Source organism: Protopterus annectens, chromosome 4.part0, assembly GCF_019279795.1.
Source record: "Protopterus annectens isolate FY-2018-M chromosome 4.part0, PAN1.0, whole genome shotgun sequence".
Taxonomy (NCBI): Eukaryota; Metazoa; Chordata; order Ceratodontiformes; family Protopteridae; genus Protopterus; species Protopterus annectens.
The window spans coordinates 931,300,195-931,318,545 of NC_056733.1; the positions used below are offsets into that span (position 1 = coordinate 931,300,195).

Below are 18,351 nucleotides of genomic sequence, written 5' to 3' on the forward strand. Positions count from 1 at the left end.
GGCTAATTTTCAGTCCTCTCTTTTAAACTATGGGGTAATAGTTTGCACTTTGTTACACATAATGGCTGGGTTTTCTGCAGCTCATCATTCTACATGGGGGAGCTAAAACTAACCTGCTTTCTCAAAGGGCACCATACAGTAAACCCCTTACCCATTTGTTTTGTATCTTTCAGTTGCAGTGTGACTTGTGTTGCCTGGAGACAGAACAAGGGAGGAAGTAGTTGTGTGCCATGCTGGCCCAGTCTCTGCCGCCATGTTGTGTGCTGGCAGGGGTGTGCCAGTCCCACATGAAGGCGCTGGATAGTGAAAGCACTGTGATATTGGGGTGTTGACAGGGAAGAGATTCCAGATGTTGCTGTCTGCAAAAAGACCCCCTTGAAGAATCATCTGATAACGAAGAGTACTCTGACTTATTTGCTGTCTTAGAATGAGACTAAATCTCTTATGTAAAGCACTGTGTGTTTTATGTAACAGAAAAATGTAAGCAAGACTGATTGGGTTGTCTTTTAGAAATGAGAGCGATTCTGAATTTTGGGACGTATGTGAAATTTCACATATGGTGTTACTGAAGTCCTTTTGTTTTGTTGCAGCAAAAGAAGCATCACTTATCAGCGTTACAGTTTGTAACAGAGATCCTTAAATTCTTGCTTGGAATTAAGGGAGGTAAGTCTGTGTGTTTAATTCCTAGTAAATAAAATAAGTGGACCAAACTACCTCTCAGCTGTCTTCACCTTGTGGTTGGATTGAACTTTTATTCACGTTTTCATGCATCATTTGTCAGCTTACTTTTTCAACCAATTTTTACTTTTGACTAATCTTTTTAATTCTTGAGGCATGCAGGTCTGTTAACTTTATTCATAATTGTAGATTTAAACAAAAAAATGACTGCACGTGGTCAACATTCTGTTTGTAAACCGTAAATGTGTGTGAAAATGGTAATATTTCAGTGCTTCTTATCATGCCGCAGCTGCTTGAGGGTAGTTTTCACCTGCCAAGCTATCCAGGGCATGAACGTAAGAGAACTGAAATAGTGCTCTTCTGTAGAGAACTGCCATGGCAAGCTAAGAAGGCATACTGTTTTAGGGATAGTCATGTCATCAGCACTCTCTAAGTGACGTCTTGTTGATTGTGAATGATCTTAATAAAAGACCAGGAAGAAAAGCATCTTTTGGTTGGGAGTACTGTCTCCTAGGCTGACTTTTGAACCAGTGGTACCAGTCCACTTTTTATGGATGCCTCCTCTTTAGATGCCTTTTTCCCCGTATTGGTGTGGAAGCAGGTGTTTAAGGGGTCATTTGCCTGTTTCCCATGGGGCTCCACTACAGGAGGGTCACTGCATTGCACAGTGAAGACTCTAGCTTGGTTAGGTCTTCCTTGTAGTTTAGTTTGCCTGTATGTCATTTTCACCCTTTGATGTAGAAGTTTAGAACATTTTGTAGATATCCTAATGTTTATCAGCTGAGTTTAAGGTCTGTATTTCCAAAGTATGGTCAGACAGGCCACTTATGCTGTACTGATAAGCTCATCAGAAGAACAAAACATGGCATCTCTGCAGCTAGTGGAGTTTAGCTTTGTTGGCATAAGTGCACCAATAAAGACATAAAAGTAAAAAAAGCATGGACATTTAGAGGTCATAGAGCTGAAATACTGATATGTCTTCAAGGGGCCATTTACATATGTTCTGTGGAACTTCACATCAGAAAGTTTAAATTATTATACAACGAAGACTGTAGCTTTGCTGGGGTCTTTCTTGCAGTTTTTATTAAATTTTTTGTGTGTGTGATTTTTGCCCTTTGATTTAAAAAAAAGCGCGAGTCATTCTTTAGGCTTATCGTGCTTATAGCGGCAATTCTTTCACTTAGGGTTTCAACTGACAGAGCTAACCTTGAGCACTCCTGAGGGGTAGGGATCGAGTGTCCTTTAAATGGCTGCCACTGGAACATCTCTATTGACCATTTTGACGAAGGCCTTGATGGTGACTTTGACAGCAGCATCTTCATGATTTCATCTGCTGGGTTGGATTGGTTGTTGATGGTTTGGCCCCATTGACACCTAAGTCCCCTGAGAGTATTGGAAGTCCAGTAATTGCCCAGAATCTGGTCCTTCCAAAGTCCCCTCCAGTGGATGCTGTCACTTTTTTACACTGTAAAGTAAAATGAAGAGCCAGCAGTATCCTGTCAAGACTTCAACCATGGTCCTCTGCTGAAAGGAAGTAAGTATTCCCTGCAAGGTATACTTTTATGGAATGTCATCCAGTGGTTGCAATATTTACAGTGGTCTTCATGACTTTTTTTTCCCCTTAAAACCCCTTTATTGAATTATGTGCAAAATGGGAAAAAGGGGTTGAGGATGGATGGACGGATGGACATAGGCAAATTTACATTGATATAAAAGTAATCAAACTATTAAATTAACATTAACGAACATTATATTTCATATATATTTCTATATATATTATATAACATAAGCAACATTACATAAATTATTCCATTCCTGCACCTTTTTTAAACAAGAAACATCTTTATTAAACTATCACTTATGACATAAGCAATCATACATTTAAATAAATGAAAACAAACCACACCGACTCAATTCTAGTTGCAATCATTTTACATCACAAACCATACCAACACACTCTCAGTTACAAACATTATACATCCCTTATAATCTACCCAGTCATTTTCTGTCAAACATTATACATCCCTTATAATCTACCCAGTCATTTTCTGTCAAACATTATACATCCCTTATAATCTACCCAGTCATTTTCTTTCAAACATTATACATCCCTTATAATCTACCCAATCATTTTCTGTCGAACATTATACATCCCTTATAATCTAGCTAGTCATTTTCTGTCGAACATTATACATCCCTTATAATTTACCCAGACATTTTCTGTCAAACGTTATACATCCCTTATAATCTACCCAGTCATTTTCTGTCAAACATTATACATCCCTTATAATCTACCCAATCATTTTCTGTCTAACATTATACATCCCTTATAATCTATCAAGTCATTTTCTGTCAAACATTATACATCCCTTATAATCTACCCAATCTTTTTCTGTCAAACATTTTACATCCCTTATAATCTACCCAATCATTTTCTGTCGAACATTATACATCCCTTATAATCTATCTAGTCATTTTCTGTCAAACATTATACATCCCTTATAATCTACCCAATCATTTTCTGTCAAACATTATACATCCCTTTTAATCTACCCAGTCATTTTCTGTCAAACATTATACATTCCTTATAATCTACCCAGTCATTTTCTGTCAAGACATTATACATCCCTTATAATCTACCCAATCATTTTCTGTCAAACATTATACATCCCTTATAATCTACACAATCATTTTCTGTCAAACATTATACATCCCTTATAATCTACCCAGTCATTTTCTGTCAAACATTATACATCCCTTATCTACCCAGTCATTTTCTGTCAAACATTATACATCCCTTATAATCTACCCAGTCATTTTCTGTCAAACATTATACATCCCTTATAATCTACACAATCATTTTCTGTCAAACATTATACATCCCTTATAATCTACCCAGTCATTTTCTGTCAAACATTATACATCCCTTATCTACCCAATCATTACATCCCTTATAATCTACCCAGTTATTTTCTGTCAAAGATTATACATCCTTTATAATCTACCCAATCATTTTCTGTCAGACATTATGCATCCCTTATAATCTAACCAATCATTTTCTGTCAAACATTATACATCCCTTATAATCTACCCAATCATTACATCCCTTATAATCTACACTATCATTTACAGTCAGATATTATGCAGCTCATTTAAGTTCTTTTAAACCTCATTCCTGCCCTGTAGGTATTCTTTCCAGAATTCCCATTTTTTCCTAAGTAGTTTGCTCCTATCCTTTTCTAAATATTTCATTTCCAATTGTTTTACCTCTGTTACTATATTTACTACTTCTAATATAGTTGGTTTAGATTTTGATTTCCATTTTTTAGTAATTGCTTTTTTGGCAGCCACTATAATTAGACACAGCAAAGCCTTACCTTGTGTAGGCAATTCCGATTCTGTATCATAGCTCAGAAAAATCATCTCCCTCGTCACCAATCTGCCCACCCAGCATCTCCAGCAGTGCAATCAGCAAGGAATCCTTAGTCTGCCAACCCACCGTATTCCCAGAAAATATGTTCCCAAGTATCTTTTTCTTTCTTATCATACCACCATTTGCTTTCTACCTGAGGACTAGTTCTCTGGAGTTTACTTGGGGTATAAAAATGTCTATGTAAACATTTCCAAGCCAGAATCCTAAATCTTCTAAATGTTGTTGCATATTTGGGAGAAATGCATATATCCTCCCATTGCTTCTTTGTGAATTGCTTATCCAGTCTCTCTCCACAGTCCTTTCTAACCTCCTCTGATTGATTCCTTATAGTTGTCATGCTTTTCATATGCTGTACTAATTATTCTTTTTTTAATGGCAGCTTCTGATCTAGATTCTATTAAAAACTTTACCAATGCTGATATTTCATTTAGGACCCCCTATTTCTTTCTGTTTGTCTATACTCTATCAGTCCTTGATAGGACAGGGAATCTCTGACCTGCAGTCCAGATAAATTATTAGCCTCTTTCTATTCTATTACCTTTCCATTTCTAGTTATTTGCTCCCAATACCTTGGTTCCTTTGCCAGTTTTCTCGAATAAATTCCAGCCCCCTCTTGCCTATTGTCTATACCCCTAATTGCAGTTGTCCCTGTCAGCAGAATCTCCTTTCTCCATTCCTGTGTTGGCTTAGTTCTTAGAATACTTTCTGCTACTTTATGGATATAATATTCTGTATGATTATTGTTACTCTCCTTAAAGGCCTGCATCTAAAATCCCACTTGTTTCTTCTTTCTTGAGTTTCCCCCCATTTCAACATCATCCCTTTCCACTTTGAATTATAGTTTTCTGCTTATGCTATGTATAGGAGCCATAACTGTTTAGCTCTGAAATACCGCTTCAAATTGGGTAATCCCAATCTGCCCTGTTCTACCAGAAGAATCGGCTTATTCCACTTGACTCTTGCTGTCTTTCTCTCCCAGATAAAGTCCTTCATCTCTTTATTAACTGCTATCCACAATTTCCTTTCTGGTTGATAAAAATAGGGCTGACCTATGTATAAGACTAAAAAGACTAGAAACATTTTGAGTACTTGTATCTTACTAGCCGTATCCACATAACAAAGCCTCCATTTTCTTAGTTTTTGTATTAGCTTCTGTTTCATCTCTGCCACACCAGAATAAGTTTAATCCATATTCCTAAATACATCTGTGACTCCCCCGCACTGGCTCAGTAATCAAGGAGCCTCAATCCTCACCACTAACACCAGTGAGGGACGTGCACATTGGGAGGATGACAAGTACGCACGCAGTAAAGTACAATTTTCCTTAAGAGCGCACAGAAATCACAGTTAATCTGAGGCTGGTTTCTCCCTCTCTCTCCAGATCCCCAATAAGACTCCCCACTGACAAAACTATGGGGTTAAGATTTCAGTCGAGTGGTCAAGCCAAAACCTCCTGCAGCCTCTCTGTCCAACCAGTGCTTCATGTCCCTGTCCAAGTAGCTGACACACACACACACACTTTGAGATTTGATTTATATACAAACTCGCAGACACTCCTGGGGAAGACTGGCACAGGTTCACTAGCTATGCCCCCTTCTGCCCCGACTATAAGGTAGTACCAGCTGCCACCAACCACCCTTACTTATCTGCTACTCTAAGGCCCTTAAAAAGGGTGACCAGTTCTACTATGTAATGTTACTATTATCCAAATTGTGTGTCCAGACTTTAAGGCTATTTGAGTGGCCTGTACAGTGCTACCAAATACATGCAAGCACTCTAAGAGCTTAAATATCTCGAAACAAAACCAGCCACAATTAAAAGGTTTAAATATATTTAATAATAAAAGAACAAGACAATACTCAATAACTGAATACAGACAACAGAGTTCAGAATCGCAGGAAATACTTTAAAACAACATTGCAGGACAGTCTCACATGAATACAGAAACATCTAGATTGATCTTACTATTTTCCTCTCTATCTCTGAGAGAGATACTATGATCTAAGTCTTACTTACAGAGCCAGGCAAATACAGATGAGAAGTGCAGAAGATGGATGTGTTCAGATCCAGAGACAATTACAAAATGCACAGACTTTCTCTCTGAGATAGTTCTTAAATTAATACATATTACTGCTGGGTTAGCTAGATAACATCACTATTTGACACTTGTCTCTAGTTCCTAGGCTAAACAGATACCAACAGAATTTAACATGTCTCTATGAAAAAGACTTCTCTCTTAGAGGCTGACACTTATCTCTTAGAAGCTTGTTGAAACTGGAAGTTGTAAAACAATTAACACCTTTACATTGGGTGGCCACGGTGGTGCAGCGGTTAGCGTTGCCGCCTCACAGCAAGAGGTTCTCCGGTTCGATCCTCGGCTGGGATGCCTTCTGTGCGGAGTCTGCATGTCCTCCCTGTGGTCGCATGGGTTTTCTTCTGGGTGCTCCGGTTTCCTCCCACGTCCCAAAGACATGCTGTAGGTGGATTGGACACTCTAAATTGGCCCTAGGTGTGAGTGTGTGCATATGTGTGCCTTCTGTGGAAGGTTGGGCGCCGGGCTGGCAACTCAGCACCGTAAAACTCCACTGCCAATCATGAGCGGACAGGTGATCCGCTGTGGTGACCCCTAACCGGGAAAAGCCGAAAGAAGAAGAAGAAGACTTTGTAAACTTTGTAATTATTTCTATCTTAAGACAATAGAAAGAAATTCTGGCTGTAGACATTCTGTCTTCTATCTATGGTAAACACAATTGTAAAACTCTTCACTTATTTTCTCAGAGTTTGCAAGTTAATGCTGTATGTCCCAATTTTTACTATGAAAGCATACATTTGCTCAGGCATATAGTCCATATACATTTCTGGTCTCTCTTTTCCAGTAGGGTGCACTGTGGTTACATTTTTGAAGTGCAGCACATAACATACAGGTTACTTACATTTGTAGACAAACCTATGGGTCATATTAATATTTACAATGACATAGAATTATTTACAAAGTTCTAGCTAGCTGGGCTGGCAGCCTTCACATCCCCCCCCCTCACAAGAACTCAAGCTAGTTTTTCAAGTGACCTTTGGGAAACATTGCTTGAGAGGGTTGAGTCTATCTGGGAATATCTTACCCATTCCCTGTCTTGAGATCCCATCTGCATTGGCATTGCTAACCCCACTGCAGTGCTGCACTTACTTATCATATGCTTGCAATCCTAGGCTCCACCTTAGTAACTTGGCATTTTGCTGGCTGTTACGATGTAGCCTTGTTAAGGGATTGTGGTCTGTAACTACTGTGAATTTCCTTCCATACAGATAAGGCTGAAGTTTCTGCAGTGCCCACACTGTGGCTAGACATTCCTTTTCTACAGCTGCATAACATTTCTCCCTGGGTTGGAGCCTATGACTGAGATAAACCACTGGGTGCTTTTTTTCCTCTGAAAAAATCTGGCTAAGTACAGCTCCCACCCCATGGTTCGAAGCATCCACTTGCACAACAAATTATTTGCTGTAATCTGGACTGGCTGACACAGGGGGTCTTCCCAATGCTTCTTTAAGCTTCTGGAATGCCTGCTTACATGCTGGGGTCCACACTACCTTATCTGGCCTGTTTTCCTTGTCAGGTTTGTGAGGGGAGCAGCTATGGTACTATAACACTATAACTGCGGTCGAACTTTCTGTAGTACCTTGCTGTCCCTAAGAATGCCCTTACCTGCTTTTTGGCAATAGGTGCAGGCCACGCCTGAATAGCTTCCACTTTGGCAGATTCTGGCCTGATCTTACCACTCCCCACTCTATGTCCTGGGTAGGAGATCTCTGCCATACCCACCCATTTGCTGTGCTTAATGGTCAACCCTGCCCTCTGTAGTATGCACAGCACCTCCCTGACATGCTGAAGGTACTCTTGCCAAGAATGACTGTAGATGGCAATATCATCTAGGTAAGCAAGGGCACCATTTCCTGCTCCTGCTAGGATACGATCTACCAGCATCTGGAAAGTCGCTGGGGCACTTTTCATCCCAAAGGGCATCTTTGTGACCTCATACAAGCCAAAAGGAGTCAAAAAGGCTGACCTCTGTCTAGCACTGTGGGAGTCAAGGGCACCTGCCAGTAAGCCTTGTTAAGATCAATGGTGGTAAGACACTTGGCGTCACCCAGCTGCTGTAGGGCTTCATCTGCCCTAGGCATCGGGTAAGCATCTGACTCTGTGTAGCTATTTAATTTCCTGTAGTCCACACAGAACCTGGTGCTGCCATCCTTCTTTGGTACCAGCATCACTGCGGAGGCCCAGGGACTCCTGAATTACCTCTAGTTTCATTATTTCCTGTATCTCCTCCCTCAGAGTCTGTTTAACTCTCTCAAGCACCCTATAAGGGGCCTGCTTAATAGGCCTTTGGGGTCCTGTATCCACATGATGGTGCACCAGGTGGCTGAATGTGTCCCCAAACTCTTGTAACACAGCTCGGATTTCTTGAACCTGGGTAGGAGGTATCTGCTGAGACATTGCTACCCTTTCCGCTGAGGTGTCAGTCTAAGCTTTGCTGAGGCGATCAGTCACCAGATCTCCCTCAGACTCCTCCTGCAATCCACTGCAAATACTCAGCACAAGGGCCTCCCTATCATGGTAAGATTTCATCATGTTAACCTGGTACGATTTGTGCCCCTGCCTCCTTCTTAGTAGTTCTACCATGTAGTTAACATCCCTGACCTTCCTTACCACCTTGTAGGATCCCTCTCAAGCTGCCTGCAGCTTATTGTGTCTGACAGGAATGAGGATCATTACCTGCTGCCTTAAAGCATACTCTCTAGCATTCCTGTCATATCAGACCTTTTTCTGCTGCTGGGCTTCTGCCAGGTTCCCCTGGGCCAAGCCCATGAGTTGCCTGAGCCTTGTCCTAAGGTTTAGGACATATGCCACAACACACTCCTTATGGGATTCACACTCACCTTCCCACTCATCTCGAATAAAATCTAGAGGTCTCTCACCTTATGCCCATACAACAACTCAAAGGGTGAAAAAGCTGTGGATTCTTGGGGAACCTCTCTGTAAGCAAACAGATGGGGCAAATATTTGTCCCAGTCCCAATTAAACTGGTCTGCAAATGCCTGTAACATGGTCTTGAGTGTAGAGTTTAACTTCTCAACAAGACCAATAGTCTGGGGATAGTAGGGGGTAGTCTTTAGGTGCTTCACCCCACAGTACTTCCACAGACAAGTCAGCAGGTTTGACACGAAATTGGCACCTTTGTCAGTCAGTATTTCTTTTGGGAAACCTACCCTGCTGAAAATCTCTAACAAAGCATTTGCCACCTTTTCTGTCTCAATGGAAGACAGAACCACTGCCTCAGGGTATCTGGTAGCATAATCTACTGCCACTAGGATGTACTTTTTCCATGTGGAAAGGGGTACTCAGAGGCCCCGCAATATCCATAGTTACCCTCTAAAATGGCTCCTCATACACAGGCAAAGGCATCAAAGGAGCTTTCACCTTGTCTCCTGCCTTGCCTACCTTTTGGCACTGCTCACAGGTCCTGCAGTACCCTGTTACATCCCTGGATATCCCAATCCAATAAATGTTTTGCATAATACGTCTCTCTCTCTCTCTCTTTTTTGCCCATATGACTCTCAGGGGTCCACACTCTATGCAGTAACCCTTTGTCCCAGTATACAGATTCCCCCTTCCCTTGAGAATCGGGTGCCTCCCTAGCTACCTCTCTCAGGCCTTGCAATGTAGGGTCTGAGAGCTGAGCCTGTCTCAACTCTCTTTGTAACCCCTCCCAGCTCCCCTTCCACAGGAAGTCTGGTATCCTCTGTTAGTGGTGCCTCACTGTCAGCCTGGGTACTACTACCTCTGCCCTTGCTGTCATTCTGTCCAAAGAACCATCAGTATCCACAAGCAGCTGTGGCTCACCTTCAGTCTCACTGCTGCAGGGTAGCTCCCTACCTGAAGTAACCTACTCACCTGTCCTGGCTGTAAGTGTGTGGTTTGTCTGGGTCTCCCCCAGGCTACCAGATCCACATGCTTGTCTCCAAGTCTGACTGCCTGTAACTGCTTGAACACATGGTACTGCATTCTCAAAATCATTCCCTATCAGGACATCTGCAGTATGGTAGTTTGGCACCCTTGTTGTTTCATGACAGCCTACTGTTGTCATTTTGTCATTCCCACTTACTGGCTCTCCCACCTTTTGTTCCCCAGCTTGCCTCCGTGGACATCTATATGCTACATGGCCCCACTAGTTCATTTAAAGCATTTAACCCTAGGTCCTGGACATGTACCTGGAATAGTGGCTTCCACTGCTACTGGCAGATTCTGTTGAGGCAGTCTTGGCTGCCCACCATGGGTTACCTTTGACCTATGAGCAGCACTGGGTGTCCCTTTCCTGTGCAGTGATGCCCTGCTTGCTAGGTCTAGGTCTCCCTTCATCCACAACTCATCTTCATTAAGGCATAACCAGATCCTCATGTCCACTGGCAAGGTGCTAAGGGCTTGTTCCCTCACCAAAAGGTCTGCTAGCTCTTCAAAAGTGGTGACATGGCATCCACTCACCCATCTATGAAAATAAGTGCATGTGAAGTTGTTCAATCCCGCCATTCATTCATCACTAATGGGTTCGGAGCTGATCCTCAGCTCCGATACGGCCGACTAGCAAGTTCAAAGTTTTCCAGTAGCTCGAGACCCCTTATCCCACAATGCACTGCTGGAATTACCTCAGATCTAGTTTTCCGCGGCACGGATCTCTTGGTTTCCAGCTTGGTTCGAGACTTTATTGGGAGTTTTTCAACTTTCAGCAAGTTATATTTTCTCATTTTTATATATCCTTGTTCTATTCTTAGTAGCAGATATACTAGCTAGTAGATAGTTTTTCTGTGTTCATACCCCTCCCCTCAGTATTATCTATCTTGCCTTCGGCCTTTTGGCCTTAGGAGCCCTTCTTTAGTGATTAGTCAGTGATCTCTTATTACTGTTTGTAATTATTTAGTTGTCAGTGCCTCTTTTGGGCTGTGTGTGTGCTTGTGTGAGTTACTTAGTTCAAAACAACTCATAGTTAAACAGTGTGCTTGAGTTGTGTAATGTCTGAAGAAAAAGACAAACATCCAAAGTCTGGGTTTAAAAAAATGCCCAGACTGCGGACAGAAAATGTCAGTCACAGATGCCCATGTGCAGTGTGTTTACTGCTTGGGTGAGGTACATCTGCAAGAGTCTTGCAGCATATGTCATTCCTTTTCCATAAGAGTGTTAGCTGAAAGGAAGAGGAAATTCATTGATAGGGGTATCATTAAACACCCCTTTTCTGAGGCATTGTCTGACCAGGATGGAGCCACTAAATCATCTAAATCTTCCACTGATTCTAGATCCAAAAAAGGAAAGAGGTCAGAGAGTGTGGTGACTTCGGCTGCACTGCCTTCAGAGCCGACAGTCTGCTCTTTTCGAAACCGGGACACGGCTTTGGAACCGGTTGCAGAAAAACCTCCATCCATATTGCTCCATTCGGCTCCATCTGTTCACTCTTTCAGGTCCTCTTTCAGCCTATCTGATCTGGATATGGACCGGTTGGTTCAGAAACTCTTAAAGGCAGCAGGCCTAGTTAAATTGCTGTCGGCTCAGACACAACCGTCGGAGCCGAAGACCATTACCTTTGAATTGTCTGCTCCTCCTCCGAGCCATACCGGACCTTCGGAGCCAGAGGAGGCCGACCTGATGATTGTGGATCCTTTGGAACCGACACCTGCTCCAGTGTTGTCAGCTCCATCTGCTCGGACGTTCTCTGTGCCGACCGGGACTCTAGGAGCCAACACTCTCCGGTCTGGTCTGGGGAGGATAGCCACACCGACTTGTCGGTGCCCACTCTTCCTCTCGGGGCCTCGGCTCAGGTGAACTCAGCTCCTACCTCGGGCTCGGAGCCCACAGCTTCGGTGCAGGAGGAGATCGCAGCTCCATCGGAGCCATCGACTCCTTCTCATCGGAGCCAAGGTGCATTCCATGCCATGAGGCGAGTGTTGTCTCCCAAGACTTCCTCATCTCATGGTCTGGCCTCTTCTTCCCCTAAAGTGCCTGTGTCTGTTTCCCCCGGTCATCCCAAGCATAGAGACCCAGAGCCTCAGGTAGCCCCACAGGGCGCTCCCTTCTCTTCTGAGACCTCTCCAGAAGTTCCCCCTGAAGAGGTTCCCAGAAAGATATTGTGCAAGAGGAGGCATTTAGACACCCCCCAGGAGTATATCACATCGAACACCGACCTGGATGAATCAGAAGGGTCCCCCAGATCCCCCCTCTGAGGACATCTCCTTTGCCGAGATTCTTGAAATTCTTAGGCAGAGGGGTGAATGGCAGTCCAACTGCCCTACTGAGGACAAGTCGGTTCTCCTGAAGGCATTTGGGTCTCAACCTTCCAAATCTTGGGTATCTCTGCCCTATGATGAGCTTATGGATCTTGTATCTCGTAGGGCATGGGAGTCTCCAGAATCTATGGAACCTGTTCTTAGGAGGCCTAAGAAGTTTATTTCAGCCCCTGTGAATAAGTCCTTTTTGACCAAGGGGAGTCCCTATTGATGCCATGGTGGTGGTGGCAGCCACCAAAAAGGAAATATCTAAGACTTCCTCATCTATCCATCCTCCTAACAGAGAATCTAGGATCATGGATAGATATGGGAAACGCATGTTCAGTTCAGCGACTTTCTCACTCAGATTGCTGAAGTACTTGGCACATTTTACCAGACTGCAGAGAGATCTCCTTAAGGAGTTGAAAGATACTCTTCAGGGTGTTGTAGCTTTGAGTGTATCTGATAAGATTGCCACTCAGCTCTCTATCCTCAATTCGATAGTCAACTCGTCCATGCATCTCATATCATACGCAGCTGATGGTTCAAGTAGAGCCGCAGATACAGGAATCGCTCTTTGTAGGCGTGCCTGGATGCGAGAATGTTCCTTTGTGGAACCCTTCAAGTCTTTTTTTACTAATACCCCATTTGACGGCTCATCTTTGTTTGGGCCAAAGGTGAAGTAGACTTTGACCAGATGTGAGCAAGAAGGAAAGACTCTGTTTGCCGTCGGAGTCTGTTTTTCCACCCCCACTCAACCCTTTCCCAAAGGTCAGGGGGAGGAAAGGTGGTTCCGGAAAGCCCAAGGAGCCTTTCAAGGCATACATGGAGAGCCCTCCTCCAGAGGCAGAGGAGGGGTTTCAATGGAAGACGCCGCCCTCGCGGCAGGGGGGGTCCGCAACACCAGGGTGACAGAGATCACTTATCTGGTCATTCCTACCAGTGCTCCTGAAGGGAGGCCCGGCTGTCCTACTCCGGAGGCAGTCGGAGGTCACTTATCATTGTACCCCAAAGCCTGGCTAAATATAACAAACGACAGTTGGGTACAAAGTATCATTTCTAGAGGGTATTTCATACCGTTCTCCACCCAGCCTCTTCCCGTCAAAGAAATCCTGGACGTTCCACCCAGTCACATGAGACAAGCAGCAATAGAGGTACGCCGATTGCTAGAAAAGAAAGAGTAATCCAGCCAGTCTCAGCAGACCAGACAGGATTCGGACCTTACTCAGGATTCTTTTTGATTTCAAAGAAAACAGGGGACTGGAGACCCATTTTGGATCTCAGCAGACTCAACCAATTTGTGAGAAAAGAGAAGTTCCGAATGGTCACGCTACAGTCCATACTCCCATTCTTGGGGAAGGACAATTGGATGTGCTCGATCGATCTCAACAATGCGTACTACCACATAAAGATGGCCAGCCCATCCAGAGATCACCTGCGTTTCCGGCTGGGAGCCAATCATTATCAATTCCGAGCTCTGCCGTTTGGTCTCACTACAGCCCCCAGAGTGTTCAACAAGTGCATGGCAGTAGTCACGGCTCACCCTGAGGCGTCTTAGATTCCAGGTGTTTCCATATCTAGACGATTGGCTCCTTACCTCCACCACCAGGCATCAACTTCTTCAAGCGAGAGAGGCTACTCTGACACTCTGTGATCAGCTAGGCATTGCAGTCAACTTCGAAAAGTCTGCCTTGCTGCCATCGCAGCATATCATTTTTATAGGGACAGAACTAGACACGTTAACCACCACTCTCCGCCTTACGCCAGAAAGAATATCTATTCTTCGCCAACACATCATGTCCCTAATATCAAAGAACAGAGCACCAGCAGCAGAGGTATTGAAAGTTCTAGGATTGATGGCAGCAGGTATTCTAGCAATCTCGTTAGCAAGGATGCATATGAGAATCCTTCAATGGTTTCTATTCACGCAATGGTCTTACCAAGAACTTTCAATGAGTCACATGATCCTGATAACAAATTCCTGCAAGAAGGATCTTCAGTGGTGGTTGACGTCTCTTCATGTCACAATAGGATGTCCTTTCATGCTTCCCCCTCCAGTTGCCACTGTGACCACGAATGCTTCCCTGACAGGGTGGGGGGGGGGGGCTTTTTCAGGGAAAGACTGCCCAAGGTACATGGACAGATCAAGAATCACATCTGCATATCAATGTCCTGGAGATGTGAACATTACTTCTAGCATTGCAATACTTTCAGGGCTCTCTTCCTCTAGGGACAATTGCAATACAGATGGACATGTCAGTGGTCTGGTATCTGAACAAACAAGGCGGGACCAAGTCTTATCCCCTCTGCTGAGAAGCCCTCAGAGTATGGCAGTGGGCACTGTCATCCCAGCGCTTTGTTGGCATCGCACATCCTGGGCAAATTCAACGTCATAGCGGACAGACTGAGCAGAGCAGTCTTATTGCCCCACGAATGGTCCCTCAAACAAGAGATTGCGGACAGGATCTTCCGCAAATGGGGCCAGCCTTCCTGCGACCTGTTCACATCAACAAAAAATGCAGAAGCTATTTTGCCCTGATTCCCACGCCAAGTCACAACCCGAGGGATGGTCTTGTCCACGATTGGCCCCCTGGGTCTCCTCCACCAGTTCCCCTGATACCCAAATTCTTACAGAAAGCAAAGTCGCTCGGATGGACAATCACCCTTATAGCCCCTCAATGGCCTCGGCAGATTTGGTTCCCGTTTCTTTACCATCATATTCTGGAAGATCCATGGATCCTGAACCCAGTTCTGGACTTGACACATCTGTCAGGGGATCTTCACCCATCATTGCAGACACTGAAGCTAACCGCTTGGCTGCTCCAATTCCCCGCATCTGATGAAGCCCTGCCAGTGAGCAGGACGAAAAGTGCTTCAGACTAAAGCTTGTTGGATTACCCATGACTTTCTGTGCTTTCGTGTTTCTTCAGTTCAAGTTTTCAGTCAGCAGTTTATTTGCCAATTCCCTGCATAGCCAGTCTCTATAATCTTTCCCATGACACTAGTCAGATTTTGTTGGCTTCCCATAAACCTTGCACCAGAAAATTGTATTGTAGTAAGTGGAAGAGGTTTTCCATTTGGGCTTCTTCCCACAACATTGACCCTTATCAAGCGCCATTGCCCTGTATCTTACAATTCTTGACAGAAATCTTCAACAAAGGAGCAGCGGCTGCTACGGTGCAAGTACAATTAGCTGCTATATCTAATTTCCATCTAGGAATCGATGGTTTGAATATTATGGCTTAAAGTCAGAAAAAAAAACCTCTGCAAGTAGGACCAGGTGGTGCAAGGCAAGAACTGATACAAGTAGACAAAACCGCCAGCACCAATTGCAGTAAAAAGCACCAAACAAGACTAATAAATTAAATACATAAGTATTTTAATGAAAAATAATATACATCCCAGACCGGTTTCAGCCAACAGGCTTTCCTCAGTGGGAATGAAAGTAGTTACAAATGTGAAGTGACACACATGTATATATAACATGAACCACCCAATAGGATTTTTCCCAAAGTGTTCTTCCCAACATTCAAATTGTTTCCTGTGTGGAAAATAAAAAGAGAATGAAAAATTATACAATAAAACCACATTATTAATATACATGATATAACAAATAAATAAAAAATAAAACACACAATATTATAAATGGTCATTCAAACCTGGTGAAAACAAAGCACCCAGTTTAATGATCCAGTACTTCTCTTTTGGTAAGGATTGAGTGCCAACCTTGTTTGTTGGATTTGTCACCAAGAATCCTGTCAATAATAGTGAACTCGAATCTGGCAGTTGTGGTGTAGGCAATGTCTCTATAGAGCATTGGTCTCTCTCTTGGTTCGTATGTCACTACAATGCTGAGACATAAGCAAACAAAGTGGTTGTGATGATTGTCCAACACAAAATGAGCCACATGTACATGTTGCAAGGTACACCACCCAATCACTGTTACAGTTGCTAAAAAATGTTATGTCATATATCCTGTCAGTGTTTTTGCTGGTAAACTGTTTGGATGTGAAAATAAATGGACATGATGAGCAGTGACCACAGTTGTAAGCGCCCCATAATTTGTCACCTGTCATGGTTAATTGATGGTGTATAGCTCCAGCCGAGCTTACCCTTTTAAAATGTGAGAAAAATCAACCGAGTGTCCTGCCTTTTCTATATCCATACTTACATGCATCACCAGTCAGAGGTGTAAGCTCATCATTGGCAGTAAGAATGTTCCAATGTTTGGACATAACATTCCTGATTAAGTTGATATTTCATCCAAATGTTGTGATGAACCGAATAGATTCATCCTGTTCAGTATGAGTTTTATTCAATATGTGAGAAGTGAGGTTCTAGTTGAGTTGGAGGCAACCTGTCGAGCACCCTGGATGTCAGGCTCATCATTACCCCTAGCTCTAAACCTATTGACCAAATCCTGTTGGGATTTTTCATATTAATTTTCTGAGGAACAGATTCTACAAATCCTGAGGAATTGAGATTTGGGTATGTTTCGGATAATGTGGCTGGGAAGCATACTGGTTGCAAGTAGTAAGTTGTTATACTGGGGATATTTGCGAAATGTTTTGCTTTGTCAAGTGCCGTCTGGATTCCGAGTTCTGGTAGCATCCAAAAAATTAATCTCAGACCTGTCATGAGTTCAGCTGAATTCTATGCCCCATTTGTTCTGATTGATATACAATACAAATTCTGCCAGATATTCCCCATCTGAACGTCAAACCAACCAAAAATCATCCATCCAGGGTACTCGACAGGTTGCCTCCAACTCAACTAGAACCTCACTTCTCACATATCGTGATAAAACTCATACTGAACAGGATGAATCTATTCGGTTCATCACAACATTTGGACGAAATATCAACTTAATCAGAAATGTTGTGTCCAAACATTGGCACATTCTTACTGCCAATGATGAACTTACACCTTTGATTGGTGATGCATGTAAGTATGGATATAGAAAAGGCAGGGCACTTGATTCATTTTTCTCACATTTTAAAAGGGTAAGCTCGGCTGGAGCTATACACCATCAATTAACCATGGCAGGTGACAAATTATGGGGCACTTACAACTGTGGTCATTGCTCATCACGTCCATTTATTTTCACATCCAAACAGTTTACCAGCAAAAAAACTGACAGGAATATATGACAATTTTTTTTGGCAACTGTAACAGTGATTGGGTGGTGTACCTTACAACATGTACATGTGGCTCATTTTATGTTGGACAAACATCACAACCACTTTGCGTATATCTGAGCATCGTAGTGACATACGAACCAAGAGAGAGACCAAAGCTCTATACCGACATTGCCTACACCACAACTCAGCCAGATTCGAATTCACTATTATTGACAGGATTCTTGGTGACAGATCCAACAAACAAGGTTGGCACTCAATCCTTACTAAAAAGAGAAGTACTGGATCATTAAACTGGGTGCTTTGTTTTCACCCGGTTTGAATGACCATTTATAATATTGTGTGTTTTATTTTTTATTTATTTGTTATATCATGTATATTAATAATGTGGTTTTATTGTATAATTTTTCATTCTCTTTTTATTTTCCACACAGGAAACAATTTGAATGTTGGGAGGAACACTATGGGAAAAATCCTATTGGGTGGTTCATGTTATATATACATGTGTGTCACTTCACATTTGTAACTACTTTCATTCCCACTGAGGAAAGCCTGTTGGCTGAAACTGGTCTGGGATGTATATTAATTTTCAATAAAATACATATGTATTTAATTTATTAGTCTTGTTTGGTGCTTTTTACTGCAATTGGTGCTGGCGTTTTGGTCTACTTGAATATTATTGTCTAAGGCTTTTCTAAAAGTTTCCTTTCACTTAAGGCCTCCAGTGAAGACACCTTACTCCCTCTGGAATTTGAATTTTATGTTATCTCGTATCATTCTTCCTCCTTTTGAGCCTGC

The 18,351-nt window shown here is 42.9% G+C and overlaps 1 protein-coding gene across 1 annotated transcript in view; it reads left to right on the forward strand.

The window, feature by feature from the left end:
- Nucleotides 1–18,351, forward strand: part of KNTC1 (kinetochore associated 1) — a 3,090,908-nt gene that overhangs the window by 1,334,740 nt on the left and 1,737,817 nt on the right. Inside the window, exon 32 of the mRNA XM_044068909.1 lies at nucleotides 591–663. Within this exon, the coding sequence (XP_043924844.1) occupies nucleotides 591–663 (73 nt within the window). The remainder of the gene's footprint in view (nucleotides 1–590; nucleotides 664–18,351) is intronic.